General features: G+C 40.9%; 1 protein-coding gene across 1 annotated transcript in view; it reads left to right on the forward strand.

Annotated features, from left to right (window-relative positions):
- NPL (N-acetylneuraminate pyruvate lyase) overlaps nucleotides 1–26,304 on the forward strand; it is a 58,862-nt gene that overhangs the window by 25,458 nt on the left and 7,100 nt on the right. The window contains exons 2-7 of the mRNA XM_069074678.1: nucleotides 2,819–3,044; nucleotides 10,667–10,981; nucleotides 12,148–12,182; nucleotides 13,325–13,382; nucleotides 15,011–15,086; nucleotides 23,951–24,043. Of these exons, the coding sequence (XP_068930779.1) occupies nucleotides 2,819–3,044; nucleotides 10,667–10,981; nucleotides 12,148–12,182; nucleotides 13,325–13,382; nucleotides 15,011–15,086; nucleotides 23,951–24,043 (803 nt within the window). The remainder of the gene's footprint in view (nucleotides 1–2,818; nucleotides 3,045–10,666; nucleotides 10,982–12,147; nucleotides 12,183–13,324; nucleotides 13,383–15,010; nucleotides 15,087–23,950; nucleotides 24,044–26,304) is intronic.

Here is a 26,304-nt window from a genome sequence, read left to right on the forward strand (position 1 = left end):
TTGGGGTGATTACTAAAAGTGTTAAATAGCACAAGGCCAAATACAAATGCCTGAAACATTCCACAAAGACCTCTTTCCAAGCTGACTTTGAACTATGGGTCCAAATCCCTGGAGTTGCCTTCTAGTTCTAGACTTAGGATCCTCTAGTGATCCCTCCATTCAGTCAACTCTGAATCCAGTAACAAGTTTTCTAGGCTGCAGGCTCTTCTTCCTTTATACAAGAAGAACAAGTGAGATTTTCAAGTTTGTCTGCAGTACTCCCTTCATCTACCAGACTAATTATCCTATAAAAATAAAAAAAGAATATAGGTAATTTGACCTATTATTGGTGGATCTAGGTAATCACTACTTCCTTTCTGGATATTTGTTAAATATCCCTTTAGAAATACATTATAATTGCATAGATTTTCAGGCTTTCTTGATGTATCGATCAGTTAGGATGATTTTTATCCCTCTTGTTTTTGTTTTTCTATCTTTAAAAAATATTATTTGTTATGGGATGGCTTTTTGGGAGGAGGGGGGGAGATATGCTGGAGGAAGCTGTATGTAAAAGATTAAAGTTCATCAATAAAAACTTAATTTAAAATAGGAAAAAAAAGAGAAAAGTAATGCATTATAGAATTGTGTGAAGAAGTGTCTTTAAGCTAATCATCCTGAAGACTGCAGTCTATATTCTTTTATCTTTTAGAAGACTGGGGCAGTTTTGTCCTTCACCAGCCCCATGATTTCTCAGAGATATCTGATAATGGCTCAGTAATTGTGGTATGTAGTTCATCAGCGCCTACTGACTTAAATTTTCCAAGGACAGCTAGGTATTCTTTCACTATCTCCCTACTTGTCTTAGGTTTCAACTCCCTATTAGTCATCATTGTGCTATCTTTTCTAATCCAAAAATCATTCTCTTTGGCAAAGAAAATAGAAGATTTGAGTCTTTGCTGCCTCTCTGCCATCTGTTATCTTTCCTTGTCCCCAACAGCCCTTCCCCTTCTTTGATCTTTCTCTTCCCCCCCAGAGAGTTACCCCCAAAACCACATTTTGTTGTCTTTTGGATCCCTAACCTACCACAGTTCGTTGATTCATTAAGCCAGTATCCATTCAATTTAGCATTCTTGATATTCTTCTCATCTGTATGTCTTTTTAAAAAATCCAAGCAATTGGCTATTTTTTTATCCGCATCAGTCTTTTAAAATAATTCTTCTTTTTCTTCCCCATTGAGATCACTTCTCTTTGTGCCTTCAGAATTTCATTCTCTTTTTTTCAGAATTTATTTATTTATTTTTAGCTTTCAACATTCATTTCCACAAGATTTTGGATTCCAAATTTTCTCCCCATCTCTCCCCTACCTCCACCCCAAGATGACAAGCATACTGATTATTCCTTCCCCCAGTCTGCCCTCTGATATATCCCCTTCTATCCCTCCCTTTTCCCTATCTCCCCTTACTTTCTTGTAGGGAAGATGGATTTCTATACCTCATTGCCTGTATATCTTATTTCCTGGTTACATGTAACAACAATTTTTTTAACTTTTGTTTTTAAAACTTTGAGTTCCAGATTCTCTCCCTTCTTCCCTCCTCACCCACCCCCACTGGGAAGACAAGCAATTCAGCAGAGATTATACATGTGTTGTTATGTAAAACAATTCCATAGTAGTCATGTTGTAAATGACTAACTATATTTCCTTCTTTCCTATCTCACCCCCCATTTATTCTATTTTCTCCTTTGACCCTGTGCCTTTTCAAAAGTGTTTGCTTCTGACTGCCCCTTCCCCCAATTCTCCCTCCTTTCTATCACCCCCTCTTCTTATTCCCTTCTCCTCTACTTTCAGAATTTCATTCTTGAGGGTTTATCATCCCTCCTGGTCTGATTTCCTCTCTACAGTGTTAGGGAAAAGGATCCCACCTGTCCTGTCTCAGAAACTTCCACATTTCCTCCCCCAAATCTCAGCTGTATGTCAAGCCATCATACCTGGCTTAATTATGCCTCTATCCCGAAGTCCAAGATGGCGTAGTCACTGCCTGCCAAGGTGCTATTTCAGCTACTGGTTACTCCTTTTTAGTGAGAATTGGCTCCAGAATAGCAACTCCCTTTGTCATTTCCTTCACCCTTTAAGGGATGACATGGTCATTATAATTACCAAGGCCAGAAATGCTTAGCTGCTCTGCCTTTGACTCTGAAGGATAACTGAAGTCCTGACCAGTATCATATCGTACTTCCATGACAGGCTTGATTTTTGTCTCTACTTATTAGTTCAGTGGGTGATCATTGGATGGGAGGAGAAGGATGGGAACAACTCAGATTTATAGAGAGAATTAAGATTTGCAAAGTATCTTCCTCACAATAATCCCCATGAGGTTGTATAAGTATTCCCATTTTGCAGATGAGGAAAGTGAGGTGTTGTGAAGTTAATTGACTTGTTCATGCTTACCTGGCCAGCGAATGTCTGAGGCGGGAATGGAACCCAGTTTTCTTGATATTCAGTATTCTTTCCAGTACTCCAGGCTGCTCTTCAAGGGAGCAGCATAGTAGAGGGGAAATTAATCAAGTAAGAAGCCTTTTTGAAATACCTACTATATGTGGCACACTGTGCTAGCCAATGGCCCCAGAGAGAGGGAACCTGGCTCTAAACCCCACCCCTCCTCTGACATTTACTGCCTGTGTGACCTTGAACATGTCACTTAGATTCTTCCTCTGTAAAATGAGGGGTTGCATAGCCTCTGAGGTTGCTTCTAGCTCCAGCCCCAGGATTCAATGAAGGAAATGTGAAAAAAATTCAGAAGATTTAGAAATTGTTAAGATGCCCAAAGATTTAATTTGGCAGAGGGGAAATTGAGAGAGCTAAAGAGAAGTTGAAAGAGGAGGATTCTCAGGGCAAAGGAGATGAGATGAAAATAAGAGATCTCCTTAAAGGAAAAGGACAACAGGAGAAAGGACTTGGAAGGTTTGATCTGAAGGTGGGGCAGGAGGAAGAAGAAGAGGACCTAGAGAAAAAGGAAGAGGAAGAAAGTGGCTTGACCAGGGAAAGGAAGTTAGATCCACCTGTCGAGGTACTATCGAGGAGCAAAGGGGAGCACACTTCTGAAGCTGAAGATGGTCTCTTTAGGGGACCTAGTGCAGGAAAAGGATTGGAAGTAGTCTATCAATCAACAAGCATTTATTAACCACCAGCTGTTTGCCAGGCCCTATGCTAAGCACTGGGGAAACAAAAAAAAGTTCAAGGAACTTCCATTCTGTTGGAGAAGACAACATTTACATAAAGTTATATAAAAATGTAATGCAAAGTGATTTAGGGGGTCAGGAGAGGCAGTAGCAACTGGGGCAGGGGACAGCAAGAAAGGCCTCATGTAGAAGATAGCACCTGAGCTGAGCTTTAAAGGAAATGAAGGATTCTTTTTTTTTCCCTGTTTTTTGGAGGACAATTGGGGTTAAGTGACTTGCCCAAGGTCACACAGCTAGGTTTTTGTGTGTGTGTCTGTTAAGTGTCTGAGGTCACATTTGAACTCAGGTTCTCCTGACTCTAGGACCGGTGTTCTATTCACTGTGCCACCTAACTGCCCTGAGGTGAAGGACTCTACCCCCCAGCCACATGGGATGCGTGTGCAAAGGCATGATGGAGGATAATGGTAGAGGAGCAGCAAACAGGCCAGTCTGGCTAAACTGAAGAATATGTGAAGGGGACTGTAGCAGCAAGCACCCCAAGCGTCCTCAGGGTTTGCTGCCACCACAGGTTCTTGGATCTGCTTTGTAAAGGAAAGCAACTCAAAATGGGGTTAACAAGCTTACTTTAATCAGTCAAACATGTATCATTTACCTAGTTCAGGGGAAAAAGTTCAGCACCCTGAACTTCAAAGTATACAGGCAGAATTATCAAGACAGAAACAGATCAAGTAGACAGCTTTCCAAACTGTCCAGCCATTACATCCATACCAAATCAACATCTGGGTTTTTCAAAGCGGGCGGGGCTCTGGACAACAGCTTCCCAGAATCCATGTCAAATCACAGAACACTTCTCAAAGTGAGCCCCAAAACAAAGCTACACATCAGGGCTTATATAGCCTTCTCCTGGCTCAGAGAATGTAACAACCTTGTTGACTCACTGGCCGATCAAGAAGTATCTACTGAAAAACAAGCCTCCCACCCCAGGCTCCAGGTGCACTTTAGCCTAGGGGCAGGGAAGATCTTTAAAGTTTACATTCCCATTATAGGGACAGACAAGCAGAATAAGCCTGCAAAGGCAGACTGGGTCCAGGCTGTTGTGAAGGGCTTTCAATGCCAGATAGAAGAGTTTTGCATTTTATCCTAAAAGTAATGAGAAATTATTAGAGTTTCTTGAGCAAAGGAGAAGCAAAAGGGAAGATCAAGATCTATCTCAAAAGTGCTATACCCGGTTAAAGCCCTGACTGTAGTAGGCCATTCAATCTCTAAGCCTTCTCTCTCTGTATGCTCCTAGGGGCTTCCCAGGTGCCATCTTTGTTTACCTTTAGGACCTGCTCTCTCTCCACAATGGTATTCTCACGACATCTCTACTAACTTTATCCCACAGTCAAGGAGACTGCTATCTGACCTAATCTCAAGGGCCATGTCACTGTCTGCTAACAGTCTAGAATGTAGGCTTTCTACCCTGTGAGCAGGAAGCAGGATCTGTACTCTAGTCAGGCATGCTAGCATGGAGAACCTTGCTCCAACTCCAGGTTCATCCTGAAGAAGAGCCATGGCCCCATTTTGCCTGGCACAGGGCATGCGAAATGTTTAATGAATCAGCTTGCTGGGCCAGGAAGAAAACTAAATGTGTCATTTGAGAGCTACTATCTACCCCTAGGACCGTGTGTGTGTGTGTGTGTGTGTGTATTTTTGTGTGTGTATATAAGTGTATTGTGTGTCTGTATATCTATATGTGTGTGTATTTATGAGTGTGTGTATATACATATATATTTATATACATACATACACATAGGTGGCTAGGAATATACACACATACATACACATATATGTGTGTATTTAAATAGATAGATATACTTAGCACATAGTAGGCACAAAATAAATGTTTATTGACTGTCAGCTGTTGATTGACTGTGCCTTCATCCAGATGATTGGCTAGGTTAGGAAGGAGATATCCATCTCTATATCTGTATCTTGCTATGTAGATATAGATAGATATAGAGATGAATATCTCCTTCCTAACCTTTCATCATCTGCAACCTTGATGAGCATGCCATCAATCCTTTTATCCAAATCTTTGATAAAAAATGGTAGTCAGTACAGGGATGATCACAGATCCCTGGAGACCACCTGCCAAGTTGAGATTTACCTAATATAATTATTCAGAAGTAGAAACAATCCATTGAGGGCCCAGTAAAATAACAGAAATATAACCTTAAACTGGTAGAGATAGTTTGAAATGCTAAAAATTCATGCTGCAGGGCCTTTTAAGAGCCAGGCACACTGTCATCCTGCTAGCCCTGCATTCTCCAGGTAAGACTTTTAAGACTGATGGCAGCTGAAGAGCTCTGGGATTGTAGAGTAGAGAAGAGGCTTAGGGACGATGTGATCATTGTCAGAAAGCATCTGAAGGGCTGTTCCTTAGGCCAGGAATTGTTGTTCTGTTTGTCCACAAAGGGCAGAGCTAGGAGCAATCAGTGGGCGAGATGATGTAAGAAAAAACCTTCAGGAGGCAGTTGTTCCATGGGAGGTCTGTAAGTCCAGGCTGTGTAACCGTTTGACTGTGCTATAGAAAGGATCCTTCCTTATTTAGCTGTCGGGTTGCCTAGGTGATCGCTAAGGTTCCTTCCAACTCTGAAATTTTGTGATTGTTTAATAATCCGTTCTAGAATTTCCTCAGGAATCAAAGTCAGGACCATTGACCTATAGAATAAAGACTCTGTTTTCTTTCCATTTTTGAACCTTGGGTAGTTCAGCCTTTCTTCATAGGTAATAACATCTCCAAAAACAACCATTGGTCCTCTCAGCTCTGACACCAAGGAGAAGGTATAGTTACCTATGTTGTACTGACCTACAGTACAAGAAAATAATTTTGAAAGGGGAGCCTATGTATTCTTTTTTTCCCCATGTACAAAAATATTCCCCTAATTATGTTTTTCATTGTGCATAGTCTTATACATGTCACTATCAATTACGGTGCCTGGTAAAATGGCTTAAAAATAGCAGGTCCTCAACAAACTTATTACTTGACTACTCATTAAATAATTAATACGTTGTACCTAAATCCCACCTAATATTCTCTTTATTTATGCTTTCAAAACTATCCTGGTTTTCCTGCGTTTGTGAGGAAAACCTCAACAAGTATTTAGTAAGCATTGAATACATACCAGGCACTGTGGTGGACACAGAGATGCAGAGACAAAAATGGAGATGGTCTCCTGACCTCAAGGAGTTTACATTCTTTGTGGGGAAATAGCATGTATAAAAAGCCACGTCAGGGTGAGGAAGGCGCTATAGCATCTGGGAACATCGAGACAAGAGGTGAGGTGGCCCTTACAGGGAGGAATAGGGTCTCTTCAGAGGTGAAAGAAGGGCACCCCAGTCACCGGAAGGAATGCCTGGTTTGAGCAGCAGCAAGCAGGCCGGGCTGGCTGGAATACAGCCATGGGCAGGCAGGGGAAACGAGATAGGATTACAGGCCAAAAAAGAAGCTTCCCAGGGCTGCTGTTCTCTGGCTTTATCAATTCTCCTTCCTCCGTGGCTGTATTTGGAGGCCCCTCCCCTTGGCAGAGCTTCCTCTGTATTTTCATCCTAAGTGGCCAAAACCATTTGAGTCCCATGGTGGCTGTTTTCTTTTCCTGGATTCTCAGATTTTTCAACTTCACAGCTTATAATTCTTGAGGCTCAGCTGAGATCTTTTGGTGTTCTATTCAGAATTGACCTATTGATTATTTGTAGCTATAAATCTCCATTATACCAACTAATCAATAAATATTCATTGAGCCCCAGTCAGGGACAGAGGCCATATCATTGCTCAGAGCTGCCCCACCTCCAAGATCTCCAGCTCTAACGTTGCCTCTCTGATGACCACCTTGTAGCCTTTTGCCTTTGCATCTCCCTCCTACCAGTCTTGGTCTTCACATCTGTTTCTCCTTCATGCTTTGAACTTTCTCTGCTTTATCATTTGATTGAATAATTCCTGGTTTAATTTGCTTACATACCCAGCTTGAATTCCATGGTCATTCATTTCAAATGTGCTCTTGCTAAAACCATAGAATCTCTTGCTTTTTTGCAGAGGCAGCTGGTGGCGCAGGGGATTGAGTGCTAGACTTGGAATCAGGAAGACCCGAGTTCAAATATGGCCTCAGACACTTATTAGCCGTGTAATCCTTGGCAACACACTTAACCTGTGTCTACCTTAGTTTCTTCATCTGTAAAATGGAAATAATAATAGCACTTGTGTCACAGAGTTGCTGTGGGGATCAAATCAGGTAACACTAATGCTTTAGCATTACACAAATGCAACCTGTCAATATTTTTTTCTCTATTCCAGCCTCCAACTCCATTCTCAGAAGTTGAGCTTAAGTTCTATTTTTTTGTTGTTTTTGGTTTTGTTTTGTTTTTTTTTGTGAGGCAGTCAGGATTAAGTGACTTGCCCAGGGTCACATAGCTACTAAGTGTCAAGTGTCTGAGATCATGTTTGAACTCAGGTCCTCCTGACTCCAGGGCTGGTTCTTTATTCACTGCACCACCTACCTGCCCCAGCCTTAACTTTTTTTTAAAATTTATTTATTTACTTTTAGTTTACAACATTCAGTTCCACAATTCCTTGAGTTCCAAATTTTTCCTCCTCTCTCTCTTCCCCCTTCCCTCCATCCAACCTTAACTTTAAAAAAAATTTTCTTTTTTTTGCTTTGTGGAGGGGGGAAGGGCAACTGGGGTTGAGTGACTTGCCCAAGGTCACAGGACTAATAAGTGTTATGTGTCTGAAGCTGGATTTGAGCTCAGGTCCTCCTGACTCCAGGACTGGCGCTCTATTCACTGCACCACCTAGCCGCCCCCAGCCTTAACTTCTTAAGGAGAATATTAAAGCCATCTGGTATGGCATCCTTAGACTTTCCTTGATTTTCTTGTTCCTCACTATTTTTATTCTAGTCACTAAGGTGCAAAATGTCATAGAAGATTCCAAATTGTGATAGTTTAACCATCATCTGTATGTTCTGGTCGATGAGGAAGTTGGTTTTCTTATGAATAATATGATTTGGCAAGGGGCATTTAAGGACAGTTCAACCTTTTCTTTTTTTAAAATTTAATTTAATTTAATTATTTTTTAGTTTACATCATTCATTTCCATAAGATTTTGAGTTAGAGATTTTCTCCCCATTTTTCCCCTACCCACCACCCCAAAACAGCAATCCCACTGAAAATCCCCTCCCCCAATCTTCTCTCACCTATGTCTTCCCCCATCCGCTCTGACTTTCCAGTAGGGCATGGTGAATCTCTATGCCCTAGTGCTTGTATATCTTATTTCCCAATTACATGTAAAATAATAATAATTATATACGTGTGTGTGTGTGTGTGTGTATAAAACATTTGATTTTAAACCTTTGAATTCCAGATTCCTTCCCTACCTCCCTTGTCACCCATCCTTACTGGGAAGACAAGCAGTTCAACATAGGTTGTCCATGTGTAGCTATGCAAAACATTTCCATAGTGGATATATTGTGAAAGACTGACTATATTTCCCTCCATCCTATCCCACCCCCCACTTGTTCTGTTCTCTACTTTGATCCTGTCCCTTTTCAAAAGTTGGTGCTTCCAACTTCCCTCCCCTACAGCCTGCTCTCCCTTCCATCATCCCCCCTCTCATCCCCTTCCCCACTACTCTCCTCTAGGGTGAGATACCATATTTAGTGTGTATGTGATTCCCTCCCTAAGCCAAATTCATTGAGAATAGGATTTACTCATTCCCTTTTGCCTTCCTGTTCTTCCCCTCCATTGTAACCATTTTCCCTTGCCTCTTCTATATGAGAAAGTTTACCCCATTCTGTCTCTCCCCATCTCCTCTTTTTATATTCCTCTCTCACCTCTTCATTTCACCTTTTAAGTATCATCCCTTCCTATTCAACTGGTCCTGTACCCTCTGTCTATGTATACTTGTACACATATGTTCACATTCTCACATATGTATTCATATGCCCATATACCCTCCTATATAGACATATATATGTATACATATATATACACACATACATATATACATTTCTATTCCCTTCAACTATTCTCATACTAAGAAAAGTTTCATAAGTTACAATTATCATTTTTCCGTGTATGAATGTAAGTAGTTCAACTTTGGTAAGTTCCTTATGATTTCTTTTCCCTGTTTACCTTCTCATGCTTCTCTTGCTTCTTGTATCTGAATGTCAAATTTTCTATTCAACTCTGGTTTTTTCATCAAGAATGCTTGAAAGTCCTTCTATTCCATTGAACGACCATATTTTCACCTAAAACATGATACTCCGTTTTGCTGGGTAGGTGATTCTTGGTTTTAATCCCAGCTCTTTTGACCTCCAGAATATCATATTCCAAGCCCTTTAATCTCTTGGTGTAGAAGCTGCCAGATCCTGTGTTATCCTGATGGTGTTTCCACAGTATTCAAATTGTTTCTTCCTGGCTACTTATAATATTTTCTCTTTGATCTTGGAATTCTGGAACCTGGCTATAATATTCCTAGGAGTTTTCTTTTTGGAATCTTTTTCAGGAGGTGATTGGTGGATTCTTTCAACCTCTATTTTGCCCTCTGGTTCTAAAACATCAGGGCAATTTTCCTTGAGAATTTCTTGAAGGATAATTTCTAGGTTCTTTTTTTTATCATGGCTTTCAGGTAGTACAGTCATTTTAAAATTATCTCTCCTGGATCTATTTTCCAGGTCAGTGGTTTTCCCAATGAGATATTTCACATTGCCTTCTATTTTTTCATTTGTTTGGATCTGTTTAATAATATCTTGATTACTCATAAAGTCACTAGTTTCCATTTGCTCCAGTCTGATTCTGAAGGAATTATTCTCTTCAATGAGCTTTTGAGATTCCTTTTCCATTTGGCAAATTTGGCTTTTTAAGTTATTCTTCTCCTCATTGGCTTCTTGAGCCTCTTTTGCCATTTGAGTTAGTCTATTATTTAAGGTGTTATTTTCTTCAGTCAGGCTGTTGACTCTCATTTTATAATTTTCTTGCATCATTCTCATTTCTCTTCCCAATTTTTCCTCCACTTCGCTTATTTGGTTTTCAAAATCCTTCTTAAGTTCCTCTATGGCCTGTAAGCAGCTTATTCTTTTCTTGGAAGCTTCTGGTACAGGAGTTCTGACTTTACTGTCTTCCTCCTGTTCCATACTTTGATCCTTTTTGCCCCCCAAAAAGGAGTCTAAAATTGGATTACTGTGTTTGCCTTGCTTCCCTCATTTGCTCATGTTGCCACTCAATTACTTGACTTCTGAGCTTTTTGCCACAGTAAAACTCTGCTACCAGAGTGGGGAGCATTGTCCCAAATGGCTGGGGTTTTCTCAGCTCTGGGAGCTATTAGTTGGGTGCCTTCTCTGAAGCCTCCCCACACTCTGGCAAAATGGTCACGCACCCCAGGACTTCCACCCTAGACCACAATCCAGACCCAAGCAGGTTAAAGCAAGAGCAATTACCCCTCAGACTGGTCACTTGGTCCCCCTGCAATCTGCAGGCCAGGAGCTCTGAAGCAGCCATGTGGCAGCAGCTACGCAGCCGCTTCTTGCCCCCAGGGCAAAGGCCGGACTGCACTCCCAAGCTCCCAGGTCTCAAAGTCCATACTGCACTAACCTCTCACTTTGTCCTTGGCATCTATGGGTTGATAATTCTGGAAACTGCCACAGCTGCTGGTGATCTGAAATCCCTCCAGCCAGAGGCTGGTCAGGCCACCCTGAGACTAAAACCTCAGGCTATGGAAGGGCTGAGCTTGGCTCCCAGAACTCTGTGCTGTCCCCTGCTGGCTGGCCTGCCAGGCTGTCTTCAGCAGGAGGTTAGCTTCTCTTTGTCATTTTGTGGGTTCTGTAGCCAGCTCCATCCAGTCCCAGCCCTGCAGTCATAGGCCTGGCAATGGCCCTTGTAGTTAGTGAGTCAACTTGCTGCCATGTTGATGAGGCCTCATCAGTTGTCTTCCAGGCCTCTGCCCAACCTTTTCTTTTAACTTTTATCTTGAGTTTCTATCCATGGACTAAATTTTGTAATTAGATTATTCCATATGCCAGTGTGAACTTTTTTCTCATACATCTCCTCATGTCAGTAATTAAACTTTGTATGTCATAAGAATTTTATTTTTATAAAGATCACCATTAATTGAAGTATATTATTCTGCAACATTCTTGCCCATGATCGGTTTACAATGTGTCTCAGCCCTGAATCCCTTGCTTCCTGGTGTGGAAGAAAAACTGTACTTTGCATTGTGGACACAAAGCCACCAGAACAAATTTCTATTAATTTTAACTTATTCTAAATCTAAGCATTTTTCTACTTACAGAAATGTCCAGACTGACAGAATCTTCATGCTCTTGGGCATCTGTCTAACATGAATCATCTTGAAGTTCTAATTTATAGGATTCTTAAATAATAAGGAAGTCAAGATAGTCAAGATTGAGCAAGGGTCTAGAGTTTACATTCTCTAAACAGTTTGCTTCATCTGACAGAACAATGGTCACTTAACTCTAAGCTCACCCTTAAAGAATCATTTCCCTATAACCATTGATCTGTCTTTCATCACTTTCTTCAGGGGTTCTCCTCTCCAATAGGTCAAAGATGAACACGTAAGAAAGCTTCCCATTAACTGAAGTAATTAAAGAGACTTTTTCCTTCTCCTAGATAGATTCAGCTAAGGCCCCTGGTCTTTACCAGCCACCACCTAATTACTGAAGCAAGGAGTTCTCCCTGGGCTAATCTGGGGAGAGTACAGCAGGATTCTGTTTCAAAATTCATAGTTACAAAAACCAATAAAGGTTTGTCTTTCAGGTTAGTCATAAGACTTCAGACAAAGATAATTTTTAAATACTTTCAGTATTTCTCAAGGAGGGAACAGAGAGGTATTTGCTTCCACACCAGTCATATCTAGTGTTTGGTACTCTAAGAAAAAGACAGGCCACCACCCACAGATCAGTAAAAGGCTTTAAGTCTTTATTTCTGTCCTTCTTCCAGGTCCAATGTCTCTTTGCAAGGAACCATGATGACTGGTGATGACTTTACCAATCTCTTGTCTCTTCTAATTGACCTTCATAGATCTTGTTAACCAATAAGCATCTATTACATGCCTTCGATGTGATGGGACTGTGCCAGTTGCTGGAGATAGAATTACAAAAAAGCAAATACTCCCTACTCTCATAGAGCTTACATGCTCCATCTGTCCAGAAGCATCTGGTCCAGCAGCAGGCCAGTAGAATAATTTGTCAGACCAATCTTCCTACCATCTTTGGATTATTGATGAATATTAGTGGTAAAGACAATTATATCTCCTGCTACGTGGGCATAAAAAACCAGGAATTCAATGCTGTAGTACATCACAAGCCCATCCTTTACAAGCCAGAATGTTTAGGATGACATGTTACCTAATGGAAGAAGATGTAGCTGCTTATCAGAAGCAATTCTCATAGTACATCCTGTATTTTAAACTGTTTTCCTAGTTTTTGTCCCAGATTACCACGCATTTATGTGTATAATAATATATCTTCATCTCATTCCTTCTCTCTCTGTATAAAGGAAAAGAATGTTGGACTTGGAGTGAGAGCACCTAGATTTTAATCCCTGCCATGATAGTCTCTACTTGTATGACCTTAGGCAAGTGGATTTACTTCTCTAGGCCTCAGTTTTCTTATTAGTAAAATGAGGGAGCTGGACCAGATTGATAACTGAGGTCCCTTCAAATTCTCATCTCATTTGATATCTCCTAGAGTATACCTCATTCTTGAAAACTCCTTCCTGTTGCTTAAGGCCCTGGGCTAGCATCTCCACTCAGGCCCATGATATCTTTCATCCACTTGAGTTTTGAAGTGTGGCTGGTCCAACAACAAATACTCTCTTCTGCATTTCTATAGATTTCACTAAGGAAGGTTGGCAGGTCTCTGGGACTCAATGTAAATGAGGCAAGGTAGTCTGCCTTTAGGAGCAGCTGGAAAACTTCACCATCCTTCTTGTGTTTAGACACTGCCCACTACAGTGGTGAATATGGCTATCGCTATTTAAAACCGCCTTTGATATCAGCTCCTAGTGGATTCAAGGAAAACAATAGAGATCTATGTGATTTTATTGTAGCCATAGAGATACTGTGTTCTTCTGAGTAGTTGCTAAACTTTAATCTCCCTTGATCTTAATTATGCAGGATGGACCATGTGATCGTTCATGTAGGAGCACTGAGCCTGAAAGATTCACAAGACCTGGTATGTATACAAGGTGTGCAGAGATCTGGGGTAAATCACAAAGCGTGGTCTTGCTCCCACCTTTTCATATAGGGGAAATCTGGTTAAAATGAACATCAAGAGTAGTCTTGGTCAATGGAATAATATTAACAATAATGGTAATGGTGAGCATTTATATTAAACTTTAAGGTTTACCATGCACTTTACAGTCATTTCATTTGACCCTCCCAGTAACCCTGGGAAGCAGGTGTGTTATTATTATCCTAATTTTACAGATGAGGAAATTGAAGTCAAAGGAGGTTAAGTGACTTGGTCAGGATGACTCAGCAAAGAAATGTCTGGGGAAAGATTCAAACTCAGGGCTTAAATCTTGGAGATGTTAACTGACACAAAGGAAGAAGCCTTAGGGTCAGAGGACCCGAGCCCAAATCCTCTCTTTATTTTATTTGTGACTGTAGGTAACTCTTGTCTGTAACTGGGTTTTCTCATCTAAAGATGATTAGTCTCATTGACCTCATAAGGTCATAAATCAACAGCTAGAAGCATCCCTGGAAGACATCAAGTCTGGCCCCTTCTTTTTACAGATGAAAACACGGCAACACCAAGCGCTGACTGTCTAAAGTCACACAAATAAGTAAGCAGCAGAGGTAGGATTGGAACCCAGGATCTTGGGCTCCAGAACCAGCTATACAGGTCTCTTGTGCTTCCATTAGAAGTCAAAGGAAAAGGGGCAGCCCGGTGGCTCAGCGAGTAAGAGCACCAGCTCCAGTGTCGGGATGACCTGGATCAAATCTGGGCTCAGACACTCAGCACCACACCCAGAAACAACTGGCCGTGTAATCTTGAGCAAGTTACTTAACCCCGATTGCTTTAAAAAAAAAAAAAGTCAAAGGAAAAAGGACATCACAAGAGTATGCCTCCTGATGGGCAAATGAGGGAAGAGAAACTTTTGCCACTTCTCTGAATCTGTTCCTGTGTGCTGCTTGCTCCACATAATTTAGAATTTAAATTTTAAATTCTAAAAATTTTTAATTTTACATGAGATGCCCAAGAAAGACCTAGCTCTAGTGAGTGATGGGGATGAATCTCAGACTCCTACAGTTTCTCTGCAGATGCACAATTCTGATTAATGCCTGGTGGACGTCCATAGCTTTTCAGGCTGGCACTCCCTAATCTAACCCTGATAGTTCTCTGCCATAAGATGTTGTGCTGGGCAACTGAGCCTATAAAGACAGAAAAACAGTCTCTGCCATCAAGGAGTTTACGTTATCCTGAACTAAAGAAAAGCCTTCAAAAGACTGAGATAGCCTCAAAACCCTTCAGTGCAACCAGTAATTTTCATTGGCAAATCATTGTTTGAGGGTTTTACGATTTTTGTTGGTAATGCCTGCTAAAGCAGGTTTCGTGTGTCATAGATCCTTTCTCAGAATGATGCTCTTAAATACATAAAATAAAATAATAGGACTACAAAGGAAACCAAAGTTTAACAAAAATTGAAATGTACGATTTTTCCCCACCCAAGTTCATGGAACGACCCCCTTGAATCTTTTCATTTAAGAACATGTGTGTATGAATATAATTTTTACAGTGTAAGTAAACAGATGATCACAACCAGCCTGAACACATTTTATTCCTTCCTCCTTTTCAAGGCTCAGCATGCAGCAGAAATAGGAGCTGACGGTATTGCTGTCATCGCCCCTTTCTTTTTCAAACCTGTGAACAAGGGTGAGTAGATAGAGCCGAAGGTCACAGGGTCAGCATAGCCCACCTCACCATCCCCCTCCCCAGAATGTTCAGTGTCTTTCTGGACCAAGATATCAGTGACACGATTAACCCACTTGCAGTTAGTCTGACCATGAGGCAGTCAGTAATGTATTTGCTCGTTGCTTTCCTATGTGCAGGCATTTCTCTTAATTGCTGGAGATACAAAGAAAGGCAGAAACACTTCCCTGCCCTCAAGGAACTCACATCCTAATAGGGGAGATAGCATTCAAATAATTATATTCAAGATATATACAGTATAAACAGAAGGTTTATACTGTAAAGGGAGAGGGAGCTAGGAGGACCAGTGGGAAGGTCTTGGCAAGGCCTCCTGAAGAAGGTGGAAGGGATTTGAGCAGTCTTGAAGTAAGCCAGGGAAACATGGAGGTAGAGGTGGGCAAGAGGAGCTTGAGGGGCAGCCAGTGCAGGGGCACAGACGGGGGGAAGTCTGAGAGGCTTGTACAAGGAACAGGCAGGAGACCAATGTGCTCCATCTAAGAGGGTGTGAAGGGGGGAAAGTGTGAGAAGACCAGAAAGGGAAAGTAGAAGGAGGCCACATTATAAAGGGCTTTGCATGTCAAGTACAGGATTCCATGCCTGGCCCTGAAGGTATTTGGGAGCCACTGGAGTTTATTGAGGGGGAGTGGGTGACACAGTCAGACTTGTTCTTTAGGAAAATTGCTTGGCAGCTGAGTGGAAGATAATTTAGAGTGGGGAGAGACTTGAGGCAGAGAGACCAAGTAGAAGACCAAGTGCAGTAGACCTGGCACTGAGATGGTGGATGTGCGAGGAAATGAAAGGGAGCCTACAAGAGAGGTTGTGAAGGCAAAATGGAGTTAGGACAGAATGCAAAATGCATGGCAGATTCAGGAAGCAAGATGATGGTCTCAGGAGAATGCAGTCCAAATCTAACCCGGAAAATGTAAAGCCTTGAGCTTTAATGAAAAAAATCATCTGCACAACTGCAAGTGCTACACATGGCTGAGTGAGAAAGCTCCAGAGGGCTTTACAGAATGACGGGGCCAAGTCACAGCTCCTCCAGTAGTGCGGCCAGGTACCTCTTTCCTGCAGCCCTCCCAGCATTCATCATTTTCCTGTTTTGTCTGAGGTGGGACCTCAATGTTGCTTTAGTTTGCATTTTTTCTGATTAATGATTGGAAGCATTCTTTGAAAAGATGGCAAGATTAGCTTGAGTTCTTCCCTTGATGCTTTAAAGTTTGCAAAGCACTTTATATGCATTGTTTCTTTGGAGCCTCAAAATAACCCTGTGAAGTGGATGCCACAGATATTAGGTTCCCCATTTTCCAGAGGTGGCTTGTGGTGACAAAGCTAGACAGCCTCCTTGCCTTTCCTAGCTCCAGATCCAACTCTTTATCTACTATACCATGCTGCCTCTTAAAAGAAAGCACTTTCTTCACAACATCCCATTGGGGAAAGTAGCATGAGTGGCATTATCCCTCTTTTATAGATTAAGATAGTAAGGTTCAAAGACATCAGCTGTTTTGTCCTTAGATACACAGCTAGTAAAGTTGAAACTGAAACCTAAACCCAGGTCTTCTGGCTCTGAATAAATAAAGAGCTCTTATTTAGCATATACCAAGCATGTTACTAAGCTCTGGTGATGCAAATAGAAAAAGAAGATAATCCTCACTCTCAAGGGACTCACAGTCTAATTGGGGAAAACAACACATGCAGGAAAACTCAACATATACATGTGTGTAGGGCATGTGTGTATACATACATGTATGTACATCCATATGTATGTCCAAAACAAAAAAGGTATTGGTGGGATCAGGGAGGCACTAGCAGCCAGAGGATCAGTAAAGACTTTATGTTGATGGTAGCGCTTGAACCATGCTTTGAAAGTCACTAGGGATTCAAGAGGCAGATGTGAGGAGGGAACTCATTCCAGGTATTGGGGACAGCCAGTACAAACGAATAAAGGCAAGAGATGATTGGTGGTGTATGAGTAACGGCAGGACCAGTTTGTCAGAAATGTAGAGCACGAAGGGATATAGTGATTAGAAAGGTAAGTCAGAGTTAGGCTGTGAGGGCCTCTAAATTCCAAACAAAAGAGTTCGGATTTGATCCTAGAGGCAATAGGGAGCCAATGGGATTCGTTGAGTAGGATAGAGCTGTGGGGATACCTGTGCTTTGGAAGATTCCTTTGACAGCAGTGTAGAGAGGGGAGACTTGAAGTCAGGGAAGCCACTTAGAAGAGCAGCAGGACAGTCCACACCTGAGTTCAAATCCGGCCTTAGACACTTAACACAAAACTAGCCGTGTGACCTTGGGCAAAGTCACTTAACCCCAATTGTCCTACCTTCCCCCCTCAAAAAAAAATTATTTTAAAGCAAAAAAAAAAAGAGAGATAATAATGACCTAAACTGAAGTGGTGGCTGATGAGGAGAGGGAAGGGGTCAGATGTGAAAGGTGTGAAGATCTGGCAACAGACTGGATGAGGGAAGTATGGGAGGAGCAGGACTTGAGGACAGCACTAAAGTTTTGAACCTGGAAGAATAGAAAAATAGCGGTACTTCAAATATACATATACATATATATATATATATACACACATATATATTTGGTAGATATGAGGTCTTGAAGAAAAGAGAATGCATTCTGGTTTGGACATGTTGAGTTTGGGCACATCCACTCCAAAATGTCCAGATGGCGATGAGCCCCCCCACCCCCCGCTTAAGGGAGAGATTTGTCGAATCTGTGGCTGGAAGTCATCTGCATAGAGATCAAAATTAAAGCCTTGGTGGGACGGCACTGATGAGCTCGCCAAAAGAGATAAGTCACAGAAGAAGGCCTAGGACAGAGCCCTGTACATCCACAGATTAGGGATGGGATGTGAATGAAGAGTTGGCAAGAGCAGACAGACATGTAAGAGGAGAGCTAGGAGGGAGTATTGTCATGAAAACTCGGAGATGAAAGATATCCAGGCGGGAGAGGATGGGCAGTGGTATCATGCTGTAGAGAGATCAGGAAGGAGGAAGACTGAAAAAAGAACATCAAATTTGGCGATTAAGAGATCTTTAGTAACTTTGGAGTTCAGTGAAGAACTCCGAAACTAGAGTTTAGATGGTTGAAGGTGAGAGGAGAGGAAATGGAGGGAATGAGTGTCTACATATTTTTCTAGGAGCATGGCAGAGAGGAAATGGAGGAAAAAATGCTGGACAATAGCTTCAGGGAAAGGTAAAGTCTAGTGACTTTTTTTCAGAATGGGGAAGACTTAGGCATGTTTGAAGGCAAAAAGAAAAAAAGCCAGTAGTTAGGAGGATTGAAGATTAGAAAGAGGATGATGAGAGATGTTAGAGAAGATGGGAGGGGACAGGATCAAGGACACAGGAAGAGAGCTTTGTCTTGGCAAGCACAAAGACCACCAAGTTATTGTTAGATACTGAGAGAGCGAGGGTTCTTTTCAAGGGGTTTTGAGATAAAGAGGAGAGAAGCAGGAACTTAAAGAAAATGGCTTCAGTTTTCTCAGATAATCCCAAGGTAACAGACATGAGAGACAATTGGTGCCCCAGAGAGAAATAAAGTCAAATGGGTAAGCATTGGGTGTGGCAGAAAAAAATAATCTGCCCTTGAGTTTTAGCTAAATCTGTCAAAGACGCCTTATTAAATGTGTATGTGTCTATTTGGAGGGAGGTTTTCTGACTTTGACACAACCTGGCTTTTTGACTGTGTCACCACAGACAAGTCTTGTAACCTATCAACCTCAATTTCCTCAATTGTAAAATGAGAAGGTAATACCAGAAGGCCTCTGAGCGCCTTCTTGGTTCTAGATCTTTGAACTATAGGGTTCTATTAAATTAGATAAGACCTCCCTCCTCAGGTGGTTTACAACCCACATTTCATAGCATTTGTGAAACAAAAGATCAAATTCCACAGCACATGTAAAACAAAAGTATATTGTTTCAGTTAGGGCTTTTAGAATTACTAAACAAAGAAGTCCTTGTTGCTTTAGGCACCCATGTCCTTGAAGAGGATGAATTTACTAAACTAAGGACTCTCTCCTTGTATTCTGGTCAGTGGCAAACAAGAGATACCTCTCTATTTTGGGGGGTAACAAAAAGATTCCCACTCTTAGGCCACTATAAATGCCCCGCAAATGACCTAGCCACTGATTCTGCCTTCCTTAGATCACTACATACACTCCTTTTTAGGTCTTTACTCAACCAAGACTTGGACTTTAGACCTGGCCACTTTTATACTATTTAAAATTTTTATAGTACAACTGAGGTCTCGGTGTTTAATGCTTCTTTGAGGGGACCGTCTGAGACATGTTTATTTAGAGATCTCACATAGACCATTAGAGATTCATGTTGGTAACACAACAGAGAAATCTAGGCTGGAGATGTATATTTAGAAATGATCAGGATAGAGGTAACATTTGAAGCAGCAGACATAAAGGAGATTGCCAAAGAAGAAAAGAAAGCCAAGGACAGATCATCGGCTAGGATCAGGAAGACGATAAAGAGTCAGCAAAGGAGAAAATGAAGAGGTTGGAGAGATGGCAGGCACAAGATATCTCTGAAGCTAAAAGCAGAGACAGTATCCAGCAGGCGGTGGTAGTCAGTTCTCAAAAGCTGTAGAGGTCAAGCAACCTTAGGACTGGAAAATAGGCCACTGGACTGACCATTAGGAGGTCATTGGTGACCTGGAGAGAGTAGTGGAGACAGAAACCAAATGGCAAGGACTTGAAAAGAGTAGTGAGAAGTGGAGAGATTAGCTTTAGAGTTAAAACATTCCCAAGAAGTAAGAACGAAAGAGCGTCATGAATCTTGTACAACTTCATAGAATATGTATATGTAACAGAAATAAAACACGAGTTTTGTGAAGGCACAGATGGCTTTTCTTTTGGCTTTGTACTCCTAGTCCCTAGCAAAGTGCTTGGCACATTGTGACTACTTAATCAATTCTTGTCCAATGGATGAATGAATAAAAATGCCACATTCAGATAGCAGGTGAGCAATCTCATTTAACCCTTCTGAATCTGTTTTCTCAAGTATAGAAAGAAGAGGGTGGAACTAGATGTCCTAAGAACTTGCGGTTCAAATCTGAGAGCATCTGAACATAGGTCAGCGTTAGTGCTACAAGACTCTTGGGACTTACTGGAATGCTGCCATTGACTTACATGTTTGGGGATTTGTAAATACAAATTCCACGATTGATAATAACAAACATCATATGATAAAGTCCACACAGAGGGATTAAGCACAAAGTTATTATTAATCTAAACCTTCTCTCTGAACTGCCTCACATTTTGTCCGGAACACCGATGTCTTCCAGTTATCCAGGCTTGGTGCTATGGGGCCGTGCTCAGCCGCACACTTACTCTCACCCCAAATATCCAGTACGTTACCAAGCCTTGTAATTTCTGTCTACAGAGTATCTCTCACATCTCTGTCTCTCCTCCCTAATCACATGACCATCATCTAGATGATCACACTAGTCCCTTAATTGGCCTCCCTGCCTTAAGTCTCTCTCCTCTCACATCCATCCTCCATAGAGGTGTCAAAATAAGTTTCCTAAAGCACAGATCTTCAGTAAACTCTGGTGGTTTCCTGATACCTTAAGAATCAAATAGAAACTCCTCTCTTCAGAATTTAAAGCCTTTCATGACCTGGTCCCAGTTCACCTTTCTAGCCATATTCTGCTTGACTTTCCTTCATGTATTTTGTTGTCCAGCTAAACTGACCTTGCTGTCCCTCACAAATGTCATTCTGTCCCTCCTCACCATGCCTTTTGTCTAAGTGTCTGAAATGCACTCCTATCTCACCTTCACCTTTAATGCTACCTCCTACCTGAGACCTTTTCTCATCCTAGTCACAATGCCCCCTCCCCCAATTATCTTGCATTAACTGTATATAGACTTTAGATAAACTCATCTCTTCATATCTACATATTGTTTCCCAATAAATGTAAGTTCCTTGAAGGCAGGGACTGTTTCTTTTTGTATTTATAAACTCAAGGCATAGATAGCATGGTACCCAACATATAATATTTAATTAATGCTTGTTAATTGATAATTGCTTGTCAGAGAAGCTTATATTATTTTATAGACACTCTCTGAAAGCAGAATTTTAGTTCTCTATCCCTGAGGTGTAGGGGTTTTAAACCTTTTAATCTGTCATAAATCCCTTTGGCAGTCTGGTAGAGCCTGTGGACCCTTTCTCCAAATAATCATTTTTTTAACTCATAATTGAAGGAAATGCCAAATTTCATTTAGAGGTTAGTGAAAATAAAGATGTAATTTTCCTCCATCAAAGTTTACAGATCCCCTGAAACCTTTCCACAGATCCCTTAGGGCTCTATGAACCCTACATAAAGAACCCTGTATTAAGTGTCAAGTCTTTTCTGTCCCCAATCCTTGGCCTCATTCTGCTGTAAGCAGGGCAGTATGTCCTCTTTCCCCACCAAATGGGCTTCTTGTGTTTACAAAACATGCCAGAGGACATGTCCTAAAATGTTCTGAAGCTGGCACCAGCTCTTTCCAGCAGCCCAGGGCGATGGGAAGATTGTTATGTTATGCCCTATTAAAAGAGACATGGGACCTTAGATCAGGAAAACAGAAAAAGACCTGCCACTGAAAGTGATGAGGAGGAAGCAGCCCTGAAGTTTCTGCTTCAGAACTAGATGAAGCCAATGTAAGTGGATTTTTCTTTGCCCTGTTTGGGATGGCTTGCTCTTTTCTTTATTTCTTAAGTCTTGCAGAAAATTCATGAGCAGTGGCACTAATGACATAGACTGAAACTTGCTGTTCCTTAGGTGGTGACTCTCCATGATTTGATATGGCCCAAAATATCCATAAGCTAGTGACCAGGCCTTTAGTAATTTGTTTCCCCAAACTAGGAGAATCCAATCCAGTAAGTACTGAGGAATCAGGGGGTAGAACAGTGGGAAAGGATCTGCCATTTAATACCAGATGAGCTCAAACAAGCCACTTAAGCCTCTCCGGCTCTCAGTTTCCTCATCTGTAAATGAGGAGTTTGGACTCAATGGCCTCTGCAGTCTCTTCCAGCTCTGGAACTGTGATTACCAGTGATCCTCAGGGGATAGATACAGAAGTCTTCCTGGGGCCTGTATCCAAGACTGTGCAGCCAGAACTAGTACTCCACTAGCATAGTTTCTGATGACCCAACAACATCTTCAAGACTTAATGAAACATATAGGAAGGCTTTGGTGAACATTATGCTTGTTTCTTTGTTCACATAGGTGGGATGGATAGATCTCTATGTACACATTTTTATATCACACATATATAATTTTATTTGTGTCTTTTGTACTGTAATGTAATATCAAGCAAAGGCAACTTCCCAGGTTCAAAATACCAGCATAGGTGCTCTCTATTTTATTCAGTGACAAACCAAGAACAGAGAAGATCAAAACATGACATCATTCAAAGTACAGCATTTACTAAGCATGATTAAATAATCTCCAAGTACTACCCCACCCCAGGACCTTCCAATCATTCAATCAATCACAAAGTCTCTGTTCTAAATACTTCTCCACCCCTAGGCTATACCTTAATTAAGGCCACCACAAAGCCCCTCTTCTCAAATGGAGATTAGTTTTCAAACATAAGGTCAAAAGTTCCCCACCCCTGGATCACAATTGAATCTACCCCAGAGTTACATCAAGTTTAGACACAGCACTTAATACCCAAATGGAGGTCTTTTCTTCATCTTGACACGAGGCAAGTTCTCAGCAATCTTAGTTCCTGGGGAGACAAGGCTTAGCAAGGCCATAAGATACATTGCCAGTCCCTTCATGAATTTATCCTCTGTCTGTAGAACAGTCCTAGAACCCCTGAACACATTAGCAAAGCCCTCTCCCAGGATTTCTGTAAACATCCAACAAGAAAATCCTTCTTCAGGGCTTCTGAACCAACAGAAAGGCTCCCAGACCCCTGCAACAACAGCACTGTCCTTCACCAGTGGACAGTATTCATTCTGTCTTCAGGACAGTCTCCAGACCCCTGCAACAACAGTACTGTCCCTCACCAGTGGACAGTATTCACTCTCTGTCTGCAGGACAGTCTCAGGGCTTCTTAGCGAACAGCCAGGTTCCAGGACTTCTTCAACAAAAGGACTGTCTTTCACCAGTGGACAAATCTGGCAAAACAACATCAAAACAGACAGACAAAGTACCAGCAAAACAGCCATGTCTCCTCAGTCCTTGGCAGCTCAGGGGGCAGGTCTCAAAAGTCCAGGGCAATTCAAAGCGGCCACCAGCAATTCTCTTAGTCTCTCTCTCTCCACGAGGTGCTGCTTCCAAAAAGATCTTCCGCCTCTCTCTAGTGTCTCTCCAAATCTACATCACCAGCTCCTCCCAGTTCAGGACTTTCTTTTCACATCAACAAGCCCATCCCACAGGTGGGATTAACAAACTCTGGGTTTTAACACAATCAATTTGAAAACCAAGCCAATTCAGGGGAATCTTTAATTGCCATTACTATCACATGTACTCACACCAGTGATTTTCTGATATACTTCTCCCTCCCTGGATCCTCCCTTACAACAAATAAAAATAGTTAAGCAGGCAGTATTGAAACTACAATATTAAATCTGAAAAAGACTTTGTTTTTAAAAATTAGGCAAACTGTGAAACCTAATAATTTCAGAAGACAGTATATAACATTCTGCACCTGTAGTCCCTTACCTCTCTACTGAAAAGATGGAAACATTTTCTCTCCTACTATTCTCCAAAAACAATTCTAGTCATTACAGTTAGTAAGCGGTCCTCTCTGCCTTTCAATATTTTCATTTACATTGTCTTATGATTACTTAAATTTACTTTATTGCTGTTGTTTTCAGATGCTCTGATTGCATTTTTAAAAGAAGTGGCAGCAGCTGCCCCTGAGGTGCCATTTTACTACTACCATATTCCTGCTTTGACTGGGGTAAAAAGTAAGTGCTTCTTATTTTGTTTCTTTTCTTCTCTCCCTGTCTTTCTCCACCATTAATAATTTCTTCTTACTGTAATGATCCACTGACAAGGGGTTGGATGCCTTCTCCCACTAAGGGATCCCAGCTCTGAGCTACTGTTATGGATCAGGTTCAGTTTGGAGGGAGCCTGGCCTCTAAAAAAGGGGATCAGGCTTTTTCCTCCTTATTCCTGGCTCATTATGCCCCCACCCCAAAGTGCACCTCTGGACACAGTCTCTTAAACAGAGTTTAGGTTTATCTCATGTCTAAGGTTTCCCCACAAGGAATTAACAGAGTTCCTTCTAGAAACACACTCAATGCACAAAGTAAATCAGGATGCCAAGAATGCAGAGATAGCTTAGCATAAGGAAAACTATTAGGATAATTGATTATATTAATAACAGAAGTAACAAAACTCATATGATTATATCAAGAGATGTAGAAAAAGCTTTTGACAAAATATAACATTCATTCCTATTAAAAAACAGTTGAAACCTTAGGTATAAATGGATTTTCCCTTAAAATGATAAGAAACATCTACCAAAAACCAAGAGCAAGCATTATTTGTAATGGGAATAAGCTAGAAGCCTTTCCAGTAAGATCAAGAGTGAAACAAGGATGCCCATTATCACCACTATTCTTCAGTATTTTACTAGAAATGCTAGCAATAGCAACAAGAAAAGGAAAAAAAAATCACCAACAAAACCCTACAAGAAGAAACAGTCAGAGATACTCCACCTAAAATAACTGTATGCAACATAAAATATCAGTACAAGATGCCTGGGAGCATACCCGCCCAGATAAATCCAGGAATTATCTGAACATAATTATCATATACTTTTTATACAAATAAGGTCAGATTTAAATGATTGGAGAAATGTTAATTATTCATGGGTGACCAGAACCAGCACAATAAAAATAACAACTCTGTCTAAACTAATCTACTTATTTAATGCCATCTTAATTAAATTACCAGAAAATTGTTTTTATTGAGTTAGAAAAAATAATAACAGAATTCATTTGGAAGAACAAAAGGTCAAGAATATCAAAGGAATTGATAAAGAGAATGTAAAGGAAGGAGGTTTAGCAGTACTAGATCTTAAAACTATATTATAAGGCAGTAATTATCAAAACTATCTGGTACTGGCTAAGAAATAGAAAAGCGTATCAGTGGAACAGAGTAGACATACAATATACAATACTGTAAATGATTATAGTAACCTTGTGTTTGACAGATGTTAAGATTTAAGCTTCGGGGATAAGAATTCACTATTTGGTTAAAATAACTGCTGGGAAAACTGGAAAGCATTCTGGTAAAAATTGAGTATAGACCAATATATAGAAAACTTGGTCAAATTCCTAAGAATACGAGTTATTACTAAATTGACAAATGGTTAAAGCATATGAACAGCAGTTTTTCCATAAGGAATCAAAGCTATGTATATTCCTATGAACAATGCTCTAAATCATTATTGATTAGAGAAATGCAAAGTAGAATAACTTTGAGATATCTCATACCCATCAGATTGGCTAAAATGATAGGAGAAAATGAAAAATGTTGGAGGAGACGTGGAAAATAGGTACACTAAATACACTGTCTGTGGAACTTTGAACTGATCCAACCATTTTGGAGAGCAATCTGGAACTATGCCCAAAGAATTATAAAACTGTGTCTGCCCTTTGACCCAACAATGCCACTGTTAAGCCTTGCTTCCTAAGGTGATCAGGGAAAAAAGGAAAAGAACCAATATGTTCTAAAATATTTATAGCAGCTCTCTTTGTGGTAGCAAAGAACTGGAAATTGAAGGGATATCCATGAATTGGGGAATGGCTAAACAAGTTGTGGTATATGATTGTCATGGAATTCTACTGTACTGTAAGAAATGATGAGTTGGTTGATTTTAGAAAAACATGGAAAGACTTGTATGAAATAATGGAGAGTGAAATGAGCACAACCGCGAGAACATTGTACACCGTAAGCCCAATATTGTTTGAAGAACAACTGTGAACAATAAAGTTATTCTAAGTATTACAAATACGCAAATCAGCTACAAAGCACCTATGTAGGAAGATGCTATCCTCTTCCAGAGAAAAAAACTGATAAATAGCAGTACACATAGTATGGATTTACGTATATGTATATATCTGCCCTTCTCTGGTAGGGGGAGGGGAGCAGAGGAGAGGAGAGGGAGGGAAGGAGACAGTTTGGAACTTAAAATGGATCCAAAAATTTTGATTTAATT

Source organism: Petaurus breviceps, unplaced genomic scaffold, assembly GCF_028583685.1.
Source record: "Petaurus breviceps papuanus isolate PSGF00001 unplaced genomic scaffold, PetGlider_PUasm1.0 90895, whole genome shotgun sequence".
NCBI lineage: Eukaryota > Metazoa > Chordata > Mammalia > Diprotodontia > Petauridae > Petaurus > Petaurus breviceps.